We start from the raw sequence: 27,296 nt of genomic DNA, 5'->3' as shown, positions 1-27,296 counted from the left end.
GACATACTCAAGTTTGCATCATCATTATCATTTGTATGATAATTTTGTATGATATCACAACTCTGATAGCACAACTCTGTCAGTTTTATATGATATAGCTTTTATCTTTTCTGTTGGGTGAAGTCATTGGGTAAATTGCAAAAGGTAGAAGGGTGTCAAAAATACGATTTCTCAAAAGCTACTCAACAAATTTCAGTGAAACTTAAGAGGTGTCATGTTGTTATAATTTTGATAAAATTCTTTGCCAACTTCCAAGTAGCAATGTGCATGTGTAAAGTAAAAATTCCAGCTTTTCAACTAATTAATTGATTAAGCTCAAATTTTGTTGTTAATAAGAGTTATGCAAGTTATGGCAAAAAAGCATGTTAAACTTACAACAATACTGCGCATGTGCAAAATACAGTATAAAACTTTTTGTAATGTGACTGTCAGAGAGCACTGAATGCAGAATGAAATTTTCTATCCAATGGTATATAGCACAACCATTAGGCTTTTGCAAAGTTTTGGCAAATGTACAATGTGTGGGGTGCCTGAATTCACCACACACACACACACACACACACACACACACACACACACACACACACACACACACACACACACACACACACACACACACACACACACACACACACACACTCTCTCTCTCTCTCTCTCTCTCTCTCTCTCTCTCTCTCTCTCTCTCTCTCTCTCTCTCTCTCTCTCTCTCTCTCTCTCTCTTGTTGAAAAACCTCTTCCACTGATACATTAGTGACATCTTCGCTCATCAATTGCCTTCTGAGGCAATTTACTGGTGTTATGTGTAACTCTGCTAGTTGTATGATTACTTCATGTTGTGTTTTGCCTTTTCTGTTTTAATTTTCTTTGATTTATTTCCATTACATATCCACTCTTCTTGCACCTGCTTTCTCAGTGAATTAAGAATTGTATGTCTTTCAGTTCAGTAATTACTCAATATATTGGACTTATTGTCTAGTCCCTTAAAAGCTAAATTGTGATGAAAACAATATTAAGATTTTCTTGTGAATAATCACTGCACTGCTTCTGTTCTGTATCTTTGACTTTTTGCTTTATGTCCAGCTTCCTCTTGCATATGTTACTACCAGGACTATTATACTATTGCATTCCTAAAATACATATTTTACTTCAGTACTTAATGTCCTTTTCATCAAAATGATCTAATAATCTTATCATTTTCCATTCTTGCAGAGTTCTCATTCCCTCTTCGTTTCCACATTTTTCACCATGTCCTGTATCTAAAATATAAAAATATATGTGGATATTACAGTGGAATAATAGTTACATATAAGACGTATTGTGGCATCATGAACGATATTTATAACTATATTCTCAAAGTCAAACAAGCATTTTCTTTGTAAATATTTTATATTAAGATTGAAAATTCTAATAGTAATTGAAGTACATGTTCCATGATAATAATTATTAGGAAGAAATTAAGACACAAAAGCAAGTTTCATAGATTCTTTTTTTTTTTTTTCATTAGTTATTTATTTGGTTGGAGGAGTGAAGAATCTCAAAAGTAATATTGTTTTCATATGACCAAAATATTAGCAACCAATAATTCTCTAAACAACCAACGAGAGTAAATAGCAATGAATAACTACTTCTAGCTTTTCCAGTTTCAACAAAATGTTTTATTTTGACAGGTATTGTTTCCCATTTGGTCGACCAGAAGGTGCCCTTAAAGCCACATTATCTTTACTTGAACGGGTGAGTACTTTGTTAGGAATAGCTAGAAGAAATGATGAACATGTCTTTCAAAATGGGCTGTTATTTCACACAAATGTATTACGCTGATTTCTTGTATGCAGGTGTTGATGAAGGATATAGTTACTCCAGTTCCACCTGAAGAAGTGAGAGGCATGATTAAGAAGTGCCTAGAAAATGCTGCTCTCCTCAACTACACTCGTCTCTCAGCAGAAACCAGAATTGAGGGTTTGTTACTCTTGATCACTATAGTAGTATGAATATAGACTTTAGTTTTCCTTTTCCTATAATGAGCATTCACATAAAAAAAAAAAAAGTTTTTTTTCTGTGCTGAAGAAGTTACCTTTAATGAGATAGTGTTCTCCATCATAAATGAAGATTCAGTGACTAATGCTAAAGTAAAATATTTTTAATCCCTAGGTGGTGAATCAACCCTTCAAGGTAAATGCTTTTTGCATGGTTACTACAATTATAGTAACTAGTTATTTATTTATTTATTTATTTGTTTGTTTGTTTATTTATTTATTTATTTGTTTATTTTTATTTATTTATTTATTTAACTATTTATTTATTTACTTATTTATTTTATTCATTTGTTTTTTATTTATTTATCTATTTATTTATCTTATTTATTTATTTTTTTTTTTTTTTTTACTTTGTACTGTATGTAGTAACAACTGGGATAGCATGTTTTGTTTATGAATATCCCTTACTGGTTACTTCTCCCTTCAATTTCACACTCAGGAATTAAAGGTACAATGCATAACCACAGGAAAGACTTCATTCTTCATTTTTTTTTATATTGAAAAAAAACACAGATAAGCATTTTGCTTTTTATTAAGCATTGGATATAATAGACCAAGTGTCCAAGGATGGCAGACAGTAGAATGATGAATACAGTAAAATCCCTCTCATCCGGCATTCGAGTATCCGGCAGCTTCAAGTATCCGGCACATTTTTCCCCGAGCCTTAAAATCAATAAAAAATCAATGTGTACTCATAAAATCGATTAAAATTCCCCTCGCCACCAGAGTGCACTGCTTCGCGCCACCCACGGCCCACTGCACTGTGTTTACTCAGTGACTCAGTCCCGCGTGTGCACTGTTTATCGCCTGACGCCTTCATCATGCCTAAGGTTGTAGAAAAGAGGAAGTGTGTTGTGCTTACACTTAAGCAGCTGATCAGATCAGCTGATAATAATAATAATAATAATAATAATAATAATAATAATATCAGGTTTATTTATCAAGAGGCAGCAGACAATACAGTGATAGTCGCTGAAGGGGTCTTGATTTACATGGTATACATATTTACATATATATATGGTATATATATATATTTACATGGCAGCAGCTTCACCGCTTTTACAGTGTGGACATGATTGAACTGCATACGATATACTTTTTTGGCAGAAGCTGCACCATTTACATAGCTTCACCACTTTCATAGTGTGGACATGATTGAACTGCATACGATATACATCTTTGGCAGGAGCTTCGCCACAGAATAACAAACACCTACTGGGGGATCGAACATGGGACCTTCCGCCTCCCAGTCAGGAGCGCTACCCATTACGCCACGATGGCGTATGTGTGTGAAGCTGTGTGTGTGAAGCTGTGTGTGTGAGCTGATCTTTGTTATGGTAAGAAGCGTGAGTGTAGGGTGGTGATTGTGGACATAATTTCACTTCGATTCAAGTATCCGGCAATATTCAAGTATCCGGCATGTCGGCAGTCCCGTTGATGCTGGATAAGAGGGATTTTACTGTATACCCATTTATATATTTTTGTTGTTACATTTTCTTTATGGACTTTCCACAATAATTTTTATGTCTTTCCATGCCCAATGGTATTTTTTTCTTATTTCATATTGAAAAAAAAAAAATGGTGTCAGTTTAAACTCAATGCATATTTTTAAATATCTGTAACTTCATAATTATATGTGATAGAATCCATAAAATGAAAAAAGAAAGAAGAAATACTTAAATTTTTTACTGTTCTTGTTAATTTTTAACATGTCCACCATTATTACTAATACCATTTTCATTTCCTCCAAACACATCTTATCAATCATCAGTCTCTTCACATCCAGCTTCCATATTCACATGCACAAGGATGAGTGTCTCAGAACCTATCAAGCACTTTCCTATTAATTGTCACTGAACTTCTTCCCTTGTTTTCCCATACACTGGAATATAATCACATATCCATGCATATTTAAGTCTTTATCATCCCCTTCATCTACACTGTCCTTGAACTCTTCCTTCAGAATATATCTCTGAATGGTAAACTTGAAGAAATTTATTGTTTTAAGTATTTAGTGTTGCATGTTGCTGTGATTGGAATGCTTACCACACATAGATTTTTTTTTGTTCCCGTGGAAAAAGATTATCAGGGACATCGTGCTACTCTTTGTTCATTCACTGATCTTTCTTATTTTCATATATGTTTATTGTTGCACCCACCCGTCACTCCGGGAGGGCATGTTATCTACACAGGCATGGGTCAAGAAACTAGAGCAGTGGGGCCTCAAATAAGTCACACTCTGAACGCCGGGACAGGACACACACACACACACACACACACACACACACACACACACACACACACACACACACACACACACACACACACAAGGCCGGGGCACAAGGGAAAACATGGGCACTATTTCCTAGGTTTATTGACAAATCCTCCGCAAGTACACTGCTTTACAAGTTCACAGAGGCACCACAAGTCTCCCAGGGCATGACAGGCATTCAACAGGGCACTCAACAGGCAGGGAAACACTTCCAAAGCAGGCAGGCACACACTGGCTTCCTCTAGGGCCACACATCTCCGCTCTCTCTGCCTTCCCACCTCTCCCAGTGCTGCCGCCCGCACCCATACCCCTGGTGTAACATTATCCCCCCCCTACAAGTCAGATGACCCGGCTGCCATGACACACACACACATACATACAAGAAAATAAGTGGAAATAAATAAATGAAATACACAAAGAAAATTAATGCTCAGGAACATCACAAAAGTCTCTCATCTACCCTGTTCTACACCTCTGCCACCGAGGTCGCTGTGGTGGTGGAGGCGTGGGCTGTGGCGAGTCAGCAGCGCCACTCAGGGGGGGCGTCTCTAGCCCTAAGTTCAGGATCAATGTCACCACTGTCATTTGCTGTGCTGCCTGCTCCACGCTCATTCCCATCTCGGGCAGCCCCTGCCACCTCCTCGTCGCTGCTGCTGGGGCTTACATCCTCATCTTCCCCGCCATGGCCCCAGGAGTAGCGGCCCGAACCATGGTAACGCCACAGCCGGTCCACGTGGACAACAGACGGTCACTTCCGTCCCCAGCGAATCTGATACGTGACATCAGAGAGGAGTTTCCACCATGTATGGCCCCTCCCAGGGGCTCTGGAGCTTCGGCGAGAGCCCTCACTGGCAAAGTCCTGCATGAAACAACGGTAGTACATGCACAGGCCCAAGAAGCTCCTGACTTCCGCCACGTTGGTGGGGATGGGCCACTTCTCCACCACTGCTACCTTCTCCGGATTGGTGCACACACTGTCCCGACCAACGACATGCCCCAGGAATGGCACCTCGTACTGAAAGAGAGAGCACTTTTTGGGGCTGAGCTTGAGGTTGGCTTTCCTCAGCCAGTGCAGAACCTCCTCCAGCCGCTCCAAACACCCTCTCCATCAGACGCTCAAAACAACTAGGGGCGTTGCAGAGACCAAAGGGCATGACATTGAACTGCCACAAGCCCTGACCGAAGGAGAAAGCAGTCTTGGGCTTGTCCTCCTCTGCCATCTCCACCTGGTGGTAACCCAGCTTCAGGTCGAGTGTGGAGAACCACCTGGCCCCCACCAGCGCGTCGAGCATGTCATCAATCCTCGGCAGGGGGTAAGAGTCCTTGGCAGTCACGTCATTCAGTGCCCCGTAGTCCACACAGAAGCACTGCATGCCGTCCTTCTTAACCAGGACTACCGCTGATGACCACGGACTGTCCAACTGCTCAGTCACCCCCTGCGCTGCAAGCTCATTGACGGTGTGCTGCACCTGGGGAAGGGAGACAGAGGGGGTGATGGTGGCAGAAGGGGGGGGTGTTGACTAAGCCCCAGCCTGCCACCAGCTGGGCTCAAGGGAGGAGTTCCGATGGCTCCCCAGTCCCCTGAAGCAGCCACCAGCTCTGACATGACACTGCAAGGCCCCCGAGCTGAGGGTTCTTGCCAAGGGCCCCAGACAGGCCCCAGCAGGTCCGCCACCCCAGCGGTTCCCACCAGAACACATGGGGCTGCCTGTTCCTCCGCGCGTGCTGTTGCCAGCTCGCGCCGCTGCTTCTCCGTCCTCATCTCCTCCCTCAGGCCCTGGACCTCACCTTCCAGAGTCTGCACCTTGTCCAGCAGTTCATTCCTGACACTGTGGCAAGCCTGGTTGGTGTACTGCTGTGTTTCCGCCTTCAAGGGCACAAGGCTGCTCTGTAGCACATCCTCAAGATGGCAGACCTGGTCATCCGCCCGTTGAGCCTGCTCACGTGCCAGCTGATCGGTCCTTTCAACCTGCTCACGTGCCCTCTGAGTCTGTGGCTCACGGTCCACTGCCATTTCCTGCCTCATACCAGCCAGCATGGCAGCAATCAAGTCCATCTGGCCTGGTTTGACCTCACTCGAGCCGCCCTCGGCCCTGTCATGGTGTGAGTCATCGTGACTCCACGATGACTCACAGTCTCACTGCTCACTGTTCCCTGGATCCCACTCTATGACACGACTTGTTGCGCCCACCCTTCACTCCGGGAGGGCGTGTTATCCACACAGGCACGGGTCGAGAAACTAGAGCAGCGGGGCCTCAAATAAGTCACACTCTGAACGCCGGGACAATGCACATACACACGAGGCCGGGGCACAAGGGAAAACACAGGCACTATTTCCTAGATTTATTGATAAATCCTCCGCAAGTACACTGCTTTACAAGTTCACAGGGGCACCATAGGTCTCCCAGGGCACGACAGGCACTCAACAGGCAAGGAAACACTTCCAAAGCAGGCAGGCACACGCTGGCTTCCTCTCAGGCAACACGTCTCTGCTCTCTCTGCCTTCCCGCCTCTCCCAGTGCTGCCACCTCCAACAGTGCTGCCATCCACACCCATAACCCTGGTGTAACATTATTTTAAGGCAAAAAATATGGGCCATCTCAGTTTTGCCACTATGAAGTATACTTTGAATAACAAGAGGCTCAGGTAATGCCTAGAACAGAATTGAAGTGCAAACAGACATTTAAGGAAGTGTCTTTAATAATGTGCTGGCCACTAATCAAAAATTATATGCATTCTTTAGCAGACAAATGTATGGCATTTGTTGTATAGAGTTGGAAATATATTGCTAAACATGATGCCTAAAGGGCAGAGACTGTGGTCTAATATGATTCTTTTACTTTCCTCTCCTACATCGTCATAAAAATTTCACCCACACCTTCACAGTTTGGTCACCAAATGCCATTGCTTGTGCAGTTTGTGAGAGTATCAGGAGATAATGTCTTTTTCTTGTTCATAATAAAACAAAAAATAAATAGATAAACATAGAAGCAGGTACAAAGTTGATGTGAACAAACTTTACTGCCATATGATGTACCATGTCCAGGCTGGGGATACATTTCATGCTCTTGTAGTTTGCCAGTCTCGTCACCCAGTAAACTTCATTGTTGAGTACTATTATATGATTGTTTATAGAAATGTGGTGCTTAAGGATAATTCTTTGTAAATACTTTGCAAATGTTTTGTTTGGTTGAAATATTATTATATGTAAATGCCATGTACTGTTAAAGGACTATTATATGTAAAAGATTTTGTGCAATTGAAAGGTTATTGTATGTACAATAAGCGACTTTCACAATTAGAACTCCTGTCAACAAGAGCATCACATTGCACAAACTGGCAACTCACTCCTTGATCTGAAAAAATCTGCCAGTAGAAAATAACTACATGGCAACTTAAGTTAGCCTCTCATATGTTTTTCAAAACATAGAATAACTGATTCAGTGTTTGATACATTGACATAAGGGAAAGCTATCTTTTGTGACTGCTCCTATCTTTGGCTAACAAAATGCCTGTGTTTGTTTTAAACAAAGTTTTCTACTGAGGTGATCTGCAATGCCTGGAAAATATACATGCCAGGATTATATATTATTATTTATTTATTTATTTTTTTTATGTAGGAAGGACATTGGCCAAGGGCAACAAAAATCTAATAAAAAAATGCCCACTGAAATGTCAGTCCCATAAAAGGGTCAAAGCAGTGGTCAAAAATTGGTGGATAAGTGTCTTGAAACCTCCCTCTTGAAGGAATTCAAGTCATAGGAAGGTGGAAATACAGAAGCAGGCAAGGAGTTCCAGAGTTTACCAGAGAAAGTGATGAATGATTGAGAATTCTGGTTAACTCTTGCGTTAGAGAGGTGGACAGAATAGTGGTGTGAGAAAGAAGAAAGTCTTGTGCAGCGAGGCCATGGAAGGAGGGGAGCCATGCAGTTAGCTAGATCAGAAGAGCAGTTAGCATGAAAATAGCGGTAGAAGACAGCTAGATATGCAACATTGCGGTGGTGAGAGAGAGGCTGAAGACAGTCAGTTAGAGGAGAGGAGTTGATGAGACGAAAAGCTTTTGATTCCACCCTGTCTAGAAGAGCAGTATGAGTGGAACCCCTCCAGACATGTGAAGCATACTCCATACATGGACGGATGAGGCCCTTGTACAGAGTTAGCAGCTGGGGGGGTGAGAAAAACCAAAACCAAACTGGATAGATATAGAGACGGGATACTATGAGATTACTCCCCTCCCATAAACCACAACTAGGTAAACTAGGTAAATACACACACACACATGTACACAAACACAAATATGCATGTGGAAATTTATTGTGTGGCTAACAAGGAGGTGGCTGTCAGCAGTGAACTCATTGATCATCGATTTTTGTCTGTTGTTATACTGTTTTGCGAGTGATCAAAAGAGACTATTTTTTTTTGCAATTTTTTTATATGATTATTCCTTATCAGATTTTTGTCGACAGAATTTCTTAAAACTCTCTCTTTCGTTTTATTTGGGAAAAATCAGCTAGGGCGGCCTGTTTTCGACCCATTCCACAGACAATAAAGTTAAAGGGAGTTATTATACCCGAAATTAGGTAGATAGAGGTTTGTTATATTGAGGGTTACTGTACCTATTAGTTTAGTTCCCTTTCATTTTACAGTGTACTGTATTTTTTTATCAAAATATTATGTAACATATGTTTAACAATTGTTTTTTGTTATGTAAAAATGAACTTTGAATAAGCTTAATAAGTGTGAGACATAGATTTTATGGTTTAGACAATAAACATAAGTATATCTGAGCATTATAGGGATACTTTCCCATATTTGCAGATTTTTGCTATTCACAATACACTTTGGAACATAATCCTCATGAATAGTGGGCAAACACTGTAGTATGCAGCCTAAGTCATTTCTGTGAAAATAGAGGGCAAGTTTAAGTACCACAGCTCCTAAGTCCCTCCAGAAGCTAATGGCACTGATTGTATCACATGATCAAGGTGTTGAAAATAATGAGATTCAGTCTGTGTTTGGTTGTGAGGGAAGAAAAGCAGAAATTCATGCCCTCTCATCTATTGTTGATACTTCACCGTTCCCTGTGAGGTCTGGTTTGGGTTGGTGTTGCCCATTTTTGGGTCAAGGCACAGTTGAGATTGCTGGGGTTAAGTACCCCATTACTGTGTTGTGTGATATGGTTGCCCAGCAGTCTCGGAGTAGGAATGTTACTGGGATGCATGTGAACCCCAATAAGGCTATGTTGTGCCATGGGATTGGTGCTGTAGAAAGCTTTGCTATGGCAGAGATGAAAATTTAGTTCCTGCTAGTAACTGCAGAGGAGCAGGTGGCATTAGTGGAAGACCTGCCAGTGTTTGGTGTTGATTTCCTTTTAGGGAATGACTTGGCAGGTGAAAGAGTCTGGGTGAATCCTCCATCCGTGGACCAAGTCCTGGAGTAGGCTGTGGCTGAGAATTCAGATTTGGATAAGATTGTTATTCCTGTTAAGATGAGGTAGGTGACCTGGTCTGGGGGCCCGCATTCTCTGTAACTCTTGGGGTCAACTGCAATAAGGCAGGACCACCACAAGAGAAATGCAGAATTAAGTGTTGATGTTGCAGTTGAGGCAGGGGGCCCAGAGGCCTGTACTGCTGCTGGCAAGGGTTTGGGTGAGCCAGAGTTGGGTTTGTCCTTGAATCATAGTGCTGGGACTGACTGCAACAGGGCAGAGCCACCGTAGAAAGCACATGATCTGGTTAGGGGTTTTACTGAGGGCATGGTGGGAGAGTTGGGTTTGAATAGTTTGTTGGTTTGTCTCATCCCGTGGAGCACCTTGAAGGTAGCACTTAGGCAGAGATGTCACCTGGTTTGGAGGCTGTGGGCTCTATTGTAAAGTTCAATCCCTAGTCTGTTGTGTCTGGTGTGTTAGGGGTTACTGCCCATACAGAGCATACCGGAGATGTGGAGCAGACTATTCCCTTACCAAGACTAGACACGGCGTTAGTTCACCTAGTTGACCAACCCTTTTGTTCACCCCTATATATATATATATATATATATATATATATATATATATATATATATATATATATATATATATATATATATATATATATATATATATATATATATATATATATATTGGAACCTCAGTTACTGAATGTCTCCCTTTTTGAACAAACCTCCCTCTCTGTCATCTCCATTTCCCCTTATCTTTCAGAGATTAGGGATGAGAGAGAGAGAGAGAGAGAGAGAGAGAGAGAGAGAGAGAGAGAGAGAGTTTTATTATTAACAACAATATTTATGCATAGTGTACTACTGTTTCAACTTCATAACTACAGGCATAGGCTTACAGGCTTAGGCATCTGTATTAAGACTGCATTAGATGCATGGTAATTATAAGATGCTTTTTTCAAGAAAAGTGCATCTAATGCACTGGCAAATACAGTACTTCTCTCTGGCCCCAGCAACTGATAGCTGTCCCTCAAGCACACAAGAAGGTTCTGTTGATAATTGGACTTGGATGTATTTTTGACCCTACTGTGGGTCCATTCTGATGTTCATCCTCTCTCCTGTCACAGTAGGAAGACAATGCAATAAAAATAATAATTTCAGCCATGAGGTAATTTACATCATTCTGGCTCTGAACACCTCATGTGTGTGTGTATGTGTGTGTGTGTATATATATATATATATATATATATATATATATATATATATATATATATATATATATATATATATATATATATATATATATATATATATATAGGAACATTGGTTTTCAAACTTAATTAATTCTTGAATGCTGTTCAAAATCCAAAATGTTAAAAAAACAAAACAAATTTTCCCCATAGGAATCAATGTAAAATAGATTAATCCATCCTCAGACACTGGTACACCATGTCTTAGTGGGTAATGATTCATGCTCCCACTGCTAAGGTGGCCACTCCACAACATCTCCAGCTTAGATTTATATATATATATATATATATATATATATATATATATATATATATATATATATATATATATATATATATATATATATATATATATATATATATATTAACATGAATTTTGCATAATTTTAGTACATATTTATTTTCATATTCATACAGTTTCTTGGAAGGTGTGGATGTGGAAATTTATTCCACACTCAGCTGCCAAATGTTACAGTATTTCCACACTAGCAGGTGAAATTCCACGATATGGTAACCCTGGTTCTTCAACAGGATCACATTTAACTTATTTCAAAGATAGAATTACTGTCTTACCCTCTGTGTCTCTCCTCCAAATATATAAAAACAAAGGTAACATTCATTGAAACTATAAATTAGTAATAAATGGTAGCTTTTGCTATGTCTTGTAGTATTTGAAATCAAGTAACTTTGTTCCAAAACTGAATTATGGTATGGCAACTGAAGCAATTATAAGTTAAATTTTTTGTTTGAAAACCGAGTTGTTTGGAAAGGAAGACGTTCAGTTATTGAGGTTCTACTGTATATGTGTGTGTGTGTGTGTGTGTGTGTGTGTGTGAATATATATATATATATATATATATATATATATATATATATATATATATATATATATATATATATATATATATATATATATATATATATATATATATATATATATATGAACTGTACTCCATATATACAGGTGGATAAGTCCCCTGTAAACAGTTAGTAGCTTGCAGACACAGCTCAGAATGTCTTTCTTCATGAAAATTGTTTAAGCAAGAGATGAGATGTGATGTTTCCACATGCAGGACAGACTGAAGATATTCAATTTATGTAGGAGTGGGAGACAGTTGAGTGTCACTGAAGAAAAGGGAACAGTTATCTAGAAACTGAATCAAGTAAATGGATGCAAGAACACCACTAAATTTACTCTGACTCAGTCAGAAATGTTAGAAAGATCTAAAGTCAGATATTCTGTGGCTTCCTTGCATGAAATATTCAGTTTCTGAAGGGTTGGTCATTTAGGAAAAGACAGAGAAAAGCTTTGTGAAGAGTGGTGCCATCATTATAGGAGTGGACAGGAAAAAGAGTTTGGTTTAGATCATTGATGAGTAATAAAAAGTCAGTGACAGGACAGAACCCTGAGGAACACCACTGGTGGTAGACTAAGAAGAATAATATGTGTATACCACAGCATCAGTAGAATGGCTAGAAAGGTAGAGAAAGGTAAAACCTCTAAGAGAGTAGCTTGGAAACTAAAGCTTTATGGCAGACTCTATCAGTCTACAGCAAAGTAAATTTCACTGAAATTGTGGTTTTATTTCAGAATCACTACAAACTTACTTCTACTTTTGTGACTTGTCCTATTGGCTAGAGCTCCTCATACTGAGTATTTTGAACCCATATATATTGTAGCAAATTAATAATAATGTTGTCAGCAATTTTTGAAAATCTTTTGGCTTGCTTTTGGTTCTATTTCATATTTAGTTAAGTTAGACTTATTTTAGTTAGGGTTGATTTAGTTAGATTAGGCTTAGTTGAGTTAGGTTAGGTTTTGTTATATTAGGATGCTAGCAGCAAGAGCAAGATCAAGAACATGACGGCCATCACAATAGGTAAAGTTTTCAGTGCAGTGTTGAATGAGAGACTGTGTAAATGGATTGAAAGAGCTGTAGTGCTGGGTGAAGAACAGAATGGATTTCATGTGGATAGGAGAGCTGAGGACAATATGTTTGTGGTGAATGAAATGATTGTGAAGAAAAAGAAGGATGGGGGTAAATTGTATCTAGGTTTTCTGGATATTGATAAAGCTTATGATAGAGTGAACAGAGAAATGCTAGGTAGAGTCTTAGAAAAGATTGGATTGAATGCAAAGATGGTTAACACAGTGCAAAGTATGTATGTGGACACAAGAGCTGGATAAAGACTAGGAGACATAGAAACAGACTGGATGAAGAGTGAGAGAGGAGTTAGGAAAGGCTGTATAATGTCACCAACCCTTTTTAGCCTGTATACAGAGGAGTTAGCAGCTAGAATGAGAACAATGAATGTAAGGGGTAAGTGTGGGGAATGATAAAATATGTGTGCTTTATGCAGATGATGTAGTTGTTATGAGTGAATCGTCAGATGAGCTTCAAAGCTTGTTGGATGTTGTGGATGGGTATGGAAAAGTCTTTGGTGGAGTAAGGTTTAGCAGTGAGAAAAGCAAGGTAACGATTGTGATTAAGTCAGAGGATGAAAGTAATGTGGTATGGAGACTTGGAGAGAATGAGTTGAAACAGGTGCAAGAATACAAGTACTTAGGGATGTGGACAAGTCCTAGTGGGTGTAGAAAGGCAAAGAATGAAAAGATAAGTATGGTAAACCAGTGGGTAGGTCGACTGGGAAGCGTGGTAAGGATGAGAGCAAGTAAGTATGATGTGTTGAGAGAAGTGTGGAAGAATGTGGGTGTGCCAAATATAATGTATGGTATGAATGTGATTGCATAGAATGAAAGTTAAATTGATAAGTTAGAAGTGGGCCAGAATAGAGTAGTAAGGATGGCACTGAGTGCTGCAAGGTATACAGCAGTTGAAGGCTGAGAGGTGATATGGGATGGAGCACCTTTAAGGAAAGACTCACAAAAGCCACACTTAGGTACAAAATTAGGCTTGAGAGAATGGATGATGCAAGAATAGCAAGGAAAGTGTACCTGTGGAATGAAAGTAGAAGCAAATGGAGGAACAGGAGCATGAAAATGACGGACAGGAGTGGATTACAAGTTGTGTGGGCGATAAGAATGGAGTTATGGCATGATAGGAATGAAAGAGTGGAGAAGACAGGAAAGGAGTGGATGGTGTTGTTGCTGGGACTGTGTAGAGAGGCCAATGAAAGAATGATTGAGGCAGTGAAAGTGTTTCTAGAGAGAATATGGCATGCCAGATGTAGGAACAATTAGTGTAGAGGATGCTGTTCCTTTCTCTTTGTTTTTCCCCTTCTACAGGAGTTGCAGATCCAAAGGCCTGGCTTAGGAGTGATCCTGAGCCACATATACTAGCAAGATCAAGATCAAGATCACAAGAACAGCAGCTGCAATGAATGGAGGTTGCCTCAATGAATGGAGGAACCAGGATGAGGAAAAAGAAGAGAGAGTGGAGCAGAGCACCCAGACAGAAAACCTGATGAAAGAGGCAGAAGCACAGACGACGAAGACTGAAGAGAGAAAAGACCAGCAAGAAGTGGTGGAAGTGGCCAGAACAGACAGACGCCCAAGGAAGAAGAGAATGGTAATCAAGAAAGCCCCAGTACGTGTCATTGGAGACAGCATGGTAAGGAAGACTCCCGACTTTGTGAGAAGGGAAATTGAGTGCACCAGCATGGGAGGTGCTAAGATCCAAGACGTCAAGAGGAAAGTCAAGCAAGAAGTGCAAGAAATGGAAGAGAGAAGCCTGCTAGTTGTCCAAGGAGGAGGCAACAACTTAGTAGAGGCAGGTGCTGAAGACACAGTAAAGGAAGTGATAGAAGCAGTGAGGGCAGCAGAAGAGAAGATGTGTGTGGCTGTGGTGGGGGTCCTGCAGCGCCCACGGGAAGGAGTGCAGCATGAGAGGGTCAGAAGAGAAACGAACCGCAAGATATGCATGGAACTCATGAAGGTCAAGATGGAATGGATGACAGAGAAGAAGGGCAACATGAGCTTCCTGGACATGGATGGGATCCTTGACCAGGACAAATTCTTCGGGAGAGACGGGGTCCACCTCAACCACAACGTGAATGAGAGGCTAGGACGTCTACTGGCCGAGTGGATGAGGGCGAGGCAGGTGTGTTGTGTGGACGACGCATGATGAGGAGGACCCACTGATGTCAGCAAACATGGAAGAAAAGAGACTAACCAGGCAAGTAAATGTGTGAAGATTGGCTGTATGAATGTGAGAGGATGGGGTGTGGGCAAGTTTGAGGATGTATGCAAGGAGCTCAGGGAGTGGAGGTTTGACTCAGTCGGGCTCACTGAGACTCACCTGAGAGATGATGTACGAATGGAGGGATGCGAGTACGTTATGATTGGAAAGGGGCGTAAGGCACAGGAAACACTGGGAGGAGGCGTAGCCCTACTCTACAAGAAAGAAAGAGGACTGAAAGTAGAGGAGATTGATGTGGGGGAGTGTACAAGTAGTGAGGATGTGCTTGCAGTCAGAGTGGAATGCATGGATGGTCATGGCAGACCAGAGAAAGTGGTACTGGTGGTAGCATACATGACTGTCATGGGTGAAAGAGCAGAGAGGGAAAATAGGAGGAAGTATGACATACTTAAGAAAGTTGTGAGAGAGCATGGAGAGGAGAGTGCTAGTTATGGGTGACATGAATGCACATGTGGGAATACTGGGGGAACAGGTGAACAGGAATGGTGAAATGCTTGGAGAGTTTGTTGATGAACTGGAGCTGGAAAATCTGAATGTTACTTTGGCTGAGGGGCGTGTGACTTGGAGTGCAAGAGGACAGGAATCGGCAATTGACTACATGTTGGTGAATGGAAGAATGCGTGAAATTGTGTCGCACATGTGGATAGATGAGGATGGTTTGGTTGATATTGTGTCCGATCACAACATGCTAGTTGTGGAGTGCTTGATGCAGGGTGGGAATGAAGTGAAAGTGGCAAGTAAGAAAAAGAAGTGGAGACTGAGAGATGTAGGGTGGGAGAACTTTCAGGTTGATCTGAGTGAGAGAAGCTGGGACGACGAAAGTGTGCATGACGTGGAGCATCTGAATGAGAAACTGGTTGAGGACGTGAGGGGTGCTGCTGAGAACCAGATAGGGTTTGTGAGAGTAGATAGAAGAAAGAATGTATGTAAACCATGGTGGAATGATGAAATCAGAGCAGCTAGGAAGGAGCGAAAGAGAATGAGTAGACAGTGTAGATGGCTGAGGAAAAAGAGGCATGAAAGCGATGAGGCAGAGAATGAGTATTAGAATGCATGGGCAGCGTATGTGAAGCAGCAGCGGTTGACAAGACGAATGATAATGAATGCTAAAGTGAAGAGTGAAAGGAGCGTGATTCAATCTTTAAGGGAGAAAGGTATGGAAGGTGGCCGTGAATGGTACAAGTTCATGAGAGGTGAGAATATGTCAGGCAGTGTTGTTGTGGAGAGTCTAAAAGTGGAGGGTGTAGTTATAACAGAGAAGGACAGAATCAGGGAGGCAATCAAAGGGTTCTGGGAAGAAGTAGGTGGGGTAGGTGAGATGTTTAGTGTGAGAGAAGAATGTGTAACACTGGAAAGAAAGAATGCAGATGAACTGGATGAAAGAATCAGTAGGGATGAAGTGGAGAGGTGTGTGAGAAGGCAGAAGAATGGCAAGGCAGCAGGTCCAGATGATATACCCTATGAGTTCTACAAGAATGGTGGGGAGGTAGTGATAGACAGAATGACTGAGTTATTCAACCGAGTGTGGGATGAAGAGAGAGTGCCAAGAAAGTGGAATAAGAGCCGAGTGTGTCTGTTGCATAAGGAGGGATTTAAGAGTAAGAATGAGCTGAAGAACTAAAAATGCATAAAAAAAATATTAAAATAAAGTAGATTCATCTGCCATATGGAGTTTGTTGCTAAACTAGAAATTTACCAAAATTTCTTAAAAGAGAATGACCAAATTCAGGGAGAAGACCAGATCAACAGAAGAATGGCCACAATGAAAATCCATATTGATAATCAGATAAGGTTGTGGAGTGATAGATGGTAAGAAACTCAGTTAAAGATAGATTATTATTATTATTATTATTATTTTTTTTTTTTATTTGAAGAACAGGAAATTAAAAACAATAGGAGGGACTCCATTAGGTCCACAATTCTTCTGAAGATCAAGTCTAGCAAGGACATGGAAAACACCATTAAGGAAGAATCCTAATAGAAGGTATGAAATGGTCAGAGGATGGAGGAAAGGAAAGAACAAGCCCTGAATAATATAGCATTGCATTTTCAGCAAAAACTTCAGTAGAGTTCTGCTTTAGAAACAGAGTAGTTGACAGTGGCATCATCAGGTTGAAATAGAGAAGGGAAAATGGAGATATTTTTGTTAAGTGCCTGAAGTCAGAGAGAAATTGCATCTGGAAAAATTTTTACATTTTCTATTGAAAAAAGAGTTTTTTGGGTTGTTCAAAAAAGGTTTTGGCATGATTCCAGGTAGAAACAAAGTACATGAGTCTCAGAAGATGGAAGGCTCAGATTGTGTTTGTGAGCCATCTCTCTGTCATCTTTATCATCAAACTGAGGTAAATAAAGGTTCAGGACAAGAGAAGACTTGTGGAATATATGTCTCCATGCCAGACACAACCACCTCTGTTCTATGCTTGGTACACAGACGAGGAAGCAGTGCAGTAGTCATACCATTAAAAAGTCACAATAATAATCCTCAGGTCCTCTCAATTAGCTGACAAAATGTCTATGCTATACATAGCTTAGCTCACTGTCAGTTACTTGCAATCATTTATGCAGTGACTTTCAGAGTGAGGATTCTCTTAAAGAACAAACTTGCTTTTGTGAACCATGAAAATTAGCAGTTTTTAGATAAGGGATAACATTTAATTCTTGAAGAAACTCAAATAGAAGGGGATGCAGATTATTGAGGCTTTGCAGAGTGTTTATGACAATGATATTCCAAAGAAAATAGCTGTCTACAAGTGGATTCAATAATTCCATGGAGGCAGGGAATATCTGGAAGATGATCCTTGGACTGGAGGACCAAAAACATTGAAAATTATAAAATGATTGATGCTGTTAAACTCTTATTGAAGAAGATAGAAGAATAACAGTTAACCAGATAGGTCTGACCCTGGAAATTTCATATGGCTCAATAAATTCAATTTTGCATGAAGATCTGGGACTCGGCAAACTTTCTGAGCAATGGATCCTAAAAGTGCTGCATTCAAACCAGCTGATTCTTTGAAATGATCTTTCATTGATAATTCTAAGCAAAACTGAGGTTGATGAAGAGTTGTTTATGAGGTGAATTATTATGGGCTTGGATCTACCAATATGATACTGAAACAAAACTGCAGTCCAAACAATGGCTTCCATGCAGATCACCTGGACCAATCAAGTTCAAATCTGAAAAGTCAGTTCAGAGTTGGCCACCATGTTCTGCAATTCAGAAGTGATAATTGTAGACTTTCTTGAAGGAAAAAGAATTGTTAGTGGACCTTACCATCCATGAGTTTTAAAGAAAAATGAGGTAAAAAAAATGATGAGGAAAGCTGCATAGTCAAATTTTGTTTCAGCATGACAGTGCACTAGCACATTCTGTAAGAGTTGCAAAGGATGTGATTCGAGAGTTCTGATGGGAAGTGCAACCTCACTTGCTTTATAGCCTAGATCTCATGCCATCAGACTTCTTCCTTTTTTTACAAAGCTCAGAGTCACTAAAAGGAGCCCACTTTGAAAACATAGATAAAGCTAAAAAAAATGCTATAAACATGTGGTTTCGAAAGAGAACTACTGAGTTATTCAGAGAAGGCTTAAATGAGTGGAAACATCATCTTGAGAAGTGTATTATGCAGGATGATAACTACGATGAAAAATAAGTGCTTTGTGTTTGCAACAAACAAGTAAAAAAAAATCAATACTCATTACAGACAAAAGCAAGGAAACATATAAAAAAATTCCTTACCACATCTACCCCATCCACTGCACACAGTTTGAAAGACTGATTTTTGGCATCAAGAATAACATTGACCATGGCACACATTTCAGATGGGAGCACATAGTCTGTGGAGACAAAGCCGGTACCCTTTTTCAACCACTGTTGGAAGGCTTGATCTGTCCTTGTGATACAGGACTCAATCATATCACATGCCATCAACTGTGGAAAGAATGGGAAAGTTACCAGCTAGAATGCATGGATCTTTCATCATATCAGACTAAAGCTGAGAGTTCAAAGATGAACAAAACAACATATCTTGGTAAAAAAAAATCACATTACAATATAGAGATAATAACACTAAGAGCATCTCATACCTTTAACCTTTGTTCAAGGTGTTTGGCAAAATCATGATCTGGCCAATGAAGGTCTCGAATGAAAGACTGTAAGGCATCTAACTTCCAGAATAGATCCTCGGAGGTTGCACACCCATTCCTGCCAGACAATACATATTTCAATTGCTCAGTAAAATTACTCATTCATGGTCACCACAGAGAGTTCAGACTTTTCCCGCCTTAATTTCTAAATTTCCAATAGAAAATTCTAAAATTTGGTAAGATCTATGTAGTTGTAAAATATAATGCCACACCTTCATAGTATAATGGGAAACCAAACTTAACTTGCACATAGTGTAATACCATCTAGTGATTCTCTGTTTCAAGCACTCTCAGAGCAATTCCTTGGAAGTGGGCTAAACAATACCTTGGTTCCATGGGTCATGTGCAAACTAGGATCTCACTGTACTGCATGAAGTATGTTCAGCATAAATGTTTTGTGAGAGAGAATAAGACAAAAGAAATGCATCTGGAGTGTTACTACCATGTGGACTGGGAGAGATAATGGCCACTTTCAGATCCAAATGTCTGTGACTTTATATATTAGTTTAATATAGTATAATATATAATTCGGATAAAATGTACACATATGTATTCATGATATTGTACTGCTTTTATGTTGCACTGAAATGAAATCTGAATAAATTATAGATGATGGCAGCATTCAAAGGCTGGAATGGAGTTCACTGGATTCTAGAATTATTTGTATAGAATTCTCAATTTCATATGTATTAACTCTTATTCAAAGGCTGAAACTGGAGTTCACTGGATTTTAATTTTTTTATATAGAATTCTCAATTTTATATGTATAAACTGTAAAGTATTTGATAGAATAGGAATGAGCACTGCAAGCAAAGAACAAAATCAAGAAAATCCCATTTGAAAAAAAATAAAATTGCATCATCTTACATTTAAAAAATATGTAAAAGAAGACAATGAAAGATGGTATCACTAAGCATGTAAGCTTTCATTACCCATTACCAGTACAACTTCAGTACTGCACTCAAATCTGCTTCTGCAAACAGAACTTAGATTTATTTCACAATTCCTTTGCCATTCTGGTATAAAGATATATTGAGCAATATGCTTCATCTAGCACATGCATACACACAAATACACTATAAATAGAGCCCTGCAAAAAATACTGAGCCCTTTCCACTGCAAGATGATGGAAAACATACTTAAAATTGTCCATCCTTCAGCCAAAGCTGAGGAAGGCAATTGATTCATCTTGTTTTTAGCACTTGTGTATATTCTACCTAATGAAAGAAATTTCTTAAGTGCAATTAGTGTTATCTCTACTCACGTAGGTATATGATGTTTATGAATGTGTATGCACCCAATTTCTTATCTAAAATGGTATTGATATCCTGATAAAGGTTGGCAATGGCTCTAATTTTCATAAATTTTCATTAAAAACTGCTGAATAACAATGAAACTAAAAAGCAAATGTCTGTATTGCATTAATTTAGAAACTCAAATAAAAATACTTAAAAGCATGTGTAGCATGAAAAAATGTTGCTGTCATCATATCATGACACCTGTAAGTCACATAGGCAAAATGACAATACAAATCAGTACTGAAAAATAAACATTAAATTTACCTCTTTTTAATGTTGACTTTTTACTAATTTCTTAAGCAAGCTTGGCTTTCTGCTTGAAAAACTCAGTATTTTCTGCAGTGGGCTTATACTGCTATGTATATATGTATATGCACATTTACATGTATGTGTATACATGTATGTGTGTGTGTGTGTGTGTGTATGTATGTATGTATGTATGTATGTATATATATATATATATATATATATATATATATATATATATATATATATATATATATATATATATATATATATATATATATATATATATATATATATATAATCACACATACACACATGTACACATACAAACACATCCATACATACAATACATATCATGTGTATATAGGTTTCAACTGTATCTTTGAATGAAATAAATTTAAGTTTATTGAAGTTACGAAAGAATGACCTTATATTTTCATATAAACAAAAAAAAATCAAAGAATAAAAAACAACAACTTTTGCTTAAAAATATGGTTTCATTACTTTCAACATTATATATTATATACCTTTGCATAATACCTCATCTTTTATTCTGCCAAGTATGGAGTAAATAGTCTGAACAGTCTATGATAAATGAATTTGAATATTCCAAGAAGACTAGCTTTAAAGTGTAAAATTTAATTCAATTAGTTAATTCTTTTCATTTAATTAGTTTGTTTGCACAAAAAAAAATTAAAAGCATATTTAAAGATTCATTATTATATATACAACACACACTAAGGCAAGATTGAAAATTCTAAACTCTAAATTCTAAATATTCTATACTTTTAGCTTAAGTTCTGTATCTTTGAAATAATATTTTATATCAAGTACATACTGGAGGCCGTTTTCCTATATGTTCTGAGTATGCAAGTCTATGGAAAATAAAAGACTAAATTTGGCAATCTATTGGGTTGCCCTTAAAAATGCACACATACACACCCACACACATCCAAACCTATACACATGCTCACACACATACACACCAACATTCTAAGTCTGTAGGTAGCAAGCAGATGTATGTTACTTGTTAATATCTAGAAAAAATGTACACTGGCAAGCACATGTTGGTACTGCAAGTTTTGATGTCTTGTGTTATCTGAATTGTCAAATAAATGAATATTAAGCATTTAATAAAGCTTGAGAAAACCATACATATTCAAAATAAAATTGAAAATAACAAAAAAGTCATATTAACATCACTCCAAACTCAAGCTGATCCTTGCTGCTCTAAAGTTGTATCTGTCTAGTGACAGCTACTGTACCTTCCTAGAAAACTCATTTGAATATCATTCCCATACCGTGCAACTAGAGAGGCCTGTCATTTAAAGAATTTTTGGCCATCAATTCAGAATGTCACCTCAATTTAATCTGTCCAAATTTCCAAAAGATATATCATCATGGAGGGCTCCTTGATATATATAAATAAATAAATAAATATATATATATATATATATATATATATATATATATATATATATATATATATATATATATATATATATATATATATATATATATATATTCAAATGCTATAAAAAAATGCAAAATTATACTGTACGAGATAACCTCGTATTCTTATTAGTACCCATCCATAATATATATATCATACTTCAAAACAAGAAGTAAAATGAAATTGAAAGATTCAGCTGAAGGAGCTTGAGGAAATGACAACATTTGAAGAGTCCTTCTGCAAGCTTGCATGTTTTTTTTGCTTCAACTTACAGATACTAATCCGTGCTCTACTTTTTTTTTTATCTACTGATGGAAATCTGTTCCTTTTTAAATGAGGCAATACAGTTTTATTTCTGTGGCTTGATTTTTTTAAAAGATAAATTTACATATATTAGTTTTACTTATCTGAATCAAATAAAACTGAGCAAAAATATAAAATCTTGCTCAACAATTTTTGCAAATTTACTGCTTATGGTAATTCATTAATTATAATTTTATTATACTCACAAAGCTGAATACTGTTGGATGATAAATTGCTTTAAGAAAGCTTTAATTTAGGCTAAAAAGTCATAGCAATGAAGCTTTGATCAAGCAACAGAAATAATAAGTCTAGTCAGAAATTGGTACGTAATTTTCTTCTATAGTAAAGGACTGCTATATACAACTTTAATAATTCCTTCTATTTTCAGGCCATTCCTTCCGACAGGCTTCTGGAGGTTACCTGGCGAGCACCACTGGATCCACTTTTTTGGGGGGTTCCGAGTCCGACGGAGATGAAGGTTTCCTTCAGGGAGATGGCAAAGAGATGCAGGCTTCATTTAAAAGGAAATACATGTACAGTTCTAAGAGGGAAGGTATTCTTTCAAGGAGTGAAAAAGTTTATTCTCTAAACTGAATAGTGCTGTCTAAGAGTTGGGGTGAAGAAACAGGTAGTTAGTGAGTATATATACACAAGACCACCAACACATTAAGACATGTGATAGATCCCATGAGTTATCTTTGCTACAAAACATCAAGGGAAATTAGAATAAGGAGAGAGAGAAAAAAAAAAAAACATGGAGTATTATAGAAATCCTTAAGAGTCAATCAACATTATTACAAGAATTAACAATGACTAGAATACAGTGCATGCATTGCAAATGACAATTGCATAAAAAAATAAAATGGAGTGAAACAGAGAGAGAGAGAGAGAGAGAGAGAGAGAGAGAGAGAGAGAGAGAGAGAGAGAGAGAAATTTTGTTTGTAATTAACATGAGGTTAACCAAGTTAATTTTATCCCTGAATACCAACAATTAGTGTTTGATGGACACTTGGCTCTCTGGTGCTTAGTAGAGTAACTTTAGCTATACAGCAGGACAAAGAATAATAGTTGACATTGATAATTCATTAATGAGGAACTGCCACAGAGTAATAGTAATGACATTGAGGAGTAGTGTTATATTATGCTACTTTCAGTTAGTATATAGATATATTATGGCTAGCATTGCAGAAAAAGCTATTTCCCCGCCTTTCTTTTCTTTCTGTTTCAAAGTTTATATTCACAACTAATTATTGATTCACAAAAAGTGCACTTTTTTGCTGATTTAAGCATGTTACATATTTCCACTGTATCATCTCATAAGGAAACCACTATGAAAACTAGCACTGAAGTGACCCTTCACATGAAATGATTAACTTGACCAAAGCATTAACAAGCTGATCACAAGGTTGTGCAATACAGTATTGAATATGCAAATTTTAATTTGCATTGTACCTGCTTAATGAACCACATAAAATTTAAATATATTGTATACAGTTTAATTCTTTTCCAAAAGTTTTCTGATTTTTTATTTCTTTATTTTTTTTATTAAACAGTGAGAATGCTTCATTTGGCACTGGTGATGAACCTTCACCAGCATCTGAATGGGAGCCAAGAATGAGTGAATTCAGGGAACAGAGGTGCAGCAGATAAAAGGATTCTTCATGGCAATGTGATAGTGCTAGTTAGTAGTGTGACAATGTATCAAATTATGATTTTTGCTTCATATGTGATCCTCATGTTAACTCTGCAGTTAACCTGTAACCAATCCCATATGATCACCCTTAGTAATAATACCACATTATCCTTGGATTGTCTATTTTATTATGTGGGCATGATATATTACAGTAATTGCTGGTAAAAACATGCAAGGCAGTAACTGTGCAGAACAAGATTAACTATAACAGGTGGCAGGCTGACAACATTATTCATTTCCCTAAATGTGTGGTGGGAAGCATGAAGCAAAGCTTATACATATATATATTTTTTTCAAATAAATTTTTTTACATTTGCCAAATTTTGCAGTTTACAGTTTACATGGAACTAAACATATACTTGTAACTGCATATAGCAATTACTATTTAGTAATGAAATAAATATTCTACTTCAAGTAAACAAAACCTTATAGATAATTTAAAAGTAAAAAAAAATGTAGAGAAAAAGCTTTTCCTAGAGCTTATATTTTATTACTTTGAATCCTGATTACAGTAAACACTTTTTAATCTCAACTAATTGTGGAGGTGAACATGGGTTGAGTTTGCATAAAGTCCAAATTATCCAACAGTTATCTCTAGCCATTTGTGTCCTGATGCCATCGGGGATGAGGGAAAGAGGGAGGCACATCAGGTGTACTATTGTGTCTCAGCAATCAAGATGCCAAACATTCATAGGAATTCTTATTTTTCTCTTTCATGTTGCTTTTAATATAGAATCTGATGGCATCATAGGGTCATGGCTTGGTAACAGGCGACAGAGAGTGGTAATAAACGGCTCGAAATCTGAGTGGGGTCAAGTAATTAGTGGGGTGCCACAGGGATCAGTATTAGGGACATTGTTATTTCTAATGTATATCAATGACTTGGATAGTGGAATTAGTAGTGATGTTAGTAAATTTGTGGATGACACAAAGATAGGTAGATTAATTAGGTCAGAATCGGATGCCATCGCCTTGCAGCCAGACTTAGATAGAATGAATGAATGGACGGATAGATGGCAAATGCAATTTAATATCAATAAATGCAAAGTGCTTAGCGTAAGTAGAGGAAACCCACACAATAGGTACACATTAGACAACCAAACTCTGGTAGGTACAGGGTACAAGAAAGATTTAGGAGTTATAGTTAGCTCTGAACTCCGTCTAGGGAAACAATGCATAGAAGCCAGAAACAAGGCAAATAGGGTACTAGGATTCATTTTTAGGAGTGTTAAAAGTAGAAGGCCGGGAGTAATATTAAAGTTATACTTGGCGCTGGTCAGACCTCATCTAGACTACGCAGTGCAGTTCTGGTCCCCACATTACAGGAAAGATATAGGTCTATTAGAATCAGTACAGAGGAGAATGAATAAAAGGATACAGGGGATGAGGAGTATTCCTTATGAGGCGAGGTTTGAAGCTGTTAAATTTACATTCTCTAGAGAGACGTAGGTTAAGAGCGGACCTGATAGAAGTCTTTAAGTGGTATAAGGGTTATAACAAGGGAGATGTAAGCAAAATTCTTAGGATCAGCAACCAGGGTAGAACAAGAAATAACAGGTTCAAGCTTGAAAAATTTAGGTTTAGGAAGGAGATAGGAAAAAATTGGTTCTCAAATAGAGTGGTAGATGAGTGGAACGGACTCAGTAATCATGTAGTTAGTGCTAGGACACTAGAGAGCTTTAAGAGAAGATTAGACAAGTTTATGGATGGGGATAGCAGATGGAAATAGGTAGGTGTGTTTCGTACAGGGACTGCCATGTGTAAGCCTGGTCGCTTCTTGCAGCTTCCCTTATTTCTTATGTTCTTATGTTCTTACATCTAGAAGTAGTGCTGTATAAGAACACATGTTTCATTACACATTTGTTCTCATAATTGATGCAAAAATCAGTTATCAGTAAAAGGTTCAAAAAGAAATTTTTACTCACTGACTTATATTCATTGCAATTACTATGTTTACCCAATCAAGTTTTTGAAAAGGTGTTCTACTTGAAAAATGACTGCTTAATATAATAATGCAAATTTTCCTATTTTGTGAGCTATGTGGAGAGATCTGGTATTTTCAGAGGGAATTGGAATAATAGTGTGAATTAAGGTGCCTCTATTGAGCAAGCTTACCAACCAAACTGTACCAAGCAGAACTGGAACTGATTTTCCTATTTAATGGAAGAACATCTATAGCCAATAAGTTAGATCTGGAATAATTATATGTATTCATCCCTTTCCACTTCAAAGTCTCTCCTCATGTCTATATCCTAAGCAAAGTGGCAACTTTTCAAAGAGTCATGTATATTTCATGTCCTTTAGAAAGCTTACCTATTTGTAATTTTTAGATCCAATCTTTCATCTCTCTCTCTTCTCTTCACATTTTGGTTATCCATTGCATTCCCAGGTAATCTGATCTCTTGCTTTCAAACACCACCTACCTTATTGTAGTACTATATAAGCCTCCAGTCATAGTCATTCCTTTACTGTATTTAACTTATGCCATGAATAGCACATATATCCATATTTATTTACTTTATTGTTGACAATAAGTTATGGTTTTAATTTTATTTTGATATGGAGTTTCTATCTATAACAAAAGTTATATTTTATTAAAATTCAGCAAAATTTTGTAGCAATTTCTGATCAAAGAAAATAAGGTTTGCTGCATTTCTCCCTTGAGGGCTTAATTTTTTCATGTTCTCTTGCTCAATAAATAATTTTGGGAGGAATGTATGTGACTATTTTCTGTGTTTCTACATTTTTCCTTTTACTGAAACTAGTTACTTCAATATTTATTTTGCAATACATACACAACCTTTCTCATTTTCATTCTGATGTAGTTATGATCATCACTTCACCCTATTTATCCTTTCCATCTTTCCTCCATGTCTGATAACTGTAATTTTTTTCCACTATAATTTGGATGTCTTCAATTATCTTAGTCTTTGCAAGACTCATCATTTCTAAAATATTTTTTTTTACATAATAAACTGCCTTAAATTTTTTTGTAGTTTCATCAGAAAGTGT

The 27,296-nt window shown here is 37.9% G+C and overlaps 1 protein-coding gene and 1 pseudogene across 3 annotated transcripts in view; one reads left to right on the top strand and one right to left on the bottom strand.

Annotated features, from left to right (window-relative positions):
- Window positions 1-25,120, top strand: part of LOC135098130 (calcium-dependent secretion activator-like) — an 85,672-nt gene extending 60,552 nt beyond the window's left edge. The window contains exons 4-7 of one of the 3 annotated variants that reach the window (XM_064000334.1): window positions 1,668-1,731; window positions 1,833-1,956; window positions 2,149-2,169; window positions 14,236-14,341. In XM_064000334.1, the coding sequence (XP_063856404.1) occupies window positions 1,668-1,731; window positions 1,833-1,956; window positions 2,149-2,169; window positions 14,236-14,330 (304 nt within the window). In that variant the 3' untranslated portion in view covers window positions 14,331-14,341. Of the gene's footprint in view, window positions 1-1,667; window positions 1,732-1,832; window positions 1,957-2,148; window positions 2,170-14,235; window positions 14,374-22,979 lie in introns of those variants that run through there. The other 2 variants (XM_064000333.1, XM_064000335.1) reach the window with 2 other exon arrangements.
- Window positions 1-27,296, bottom strand: part of LOC135098127 (calcium-dependent secretion activator-like) — a 375,310-nt pseudogene that overhangs the window by 26,754 nt on the left and 321,260 nt on the right.

This window comes from Scylla paramamosain, unplaced genomic scaffold (assembly GCF_035594125.1).
Source record: "Scylla paramamosain isolate STU-SP2022 unplaced genomic scaffold, ASM3559412v1 Contig46, whole genome shotgun sequence".
NCBI lineage: Eukaryota > Metazoa > Arthropoda > Malacostraca > Decapoda > Portunidae > Scylla > Scylla paramamosain.
Note: the sequence above shows the minus strand (reverse complement) of the source record. Positions and strands in the feature narration are given on the sequence as shown.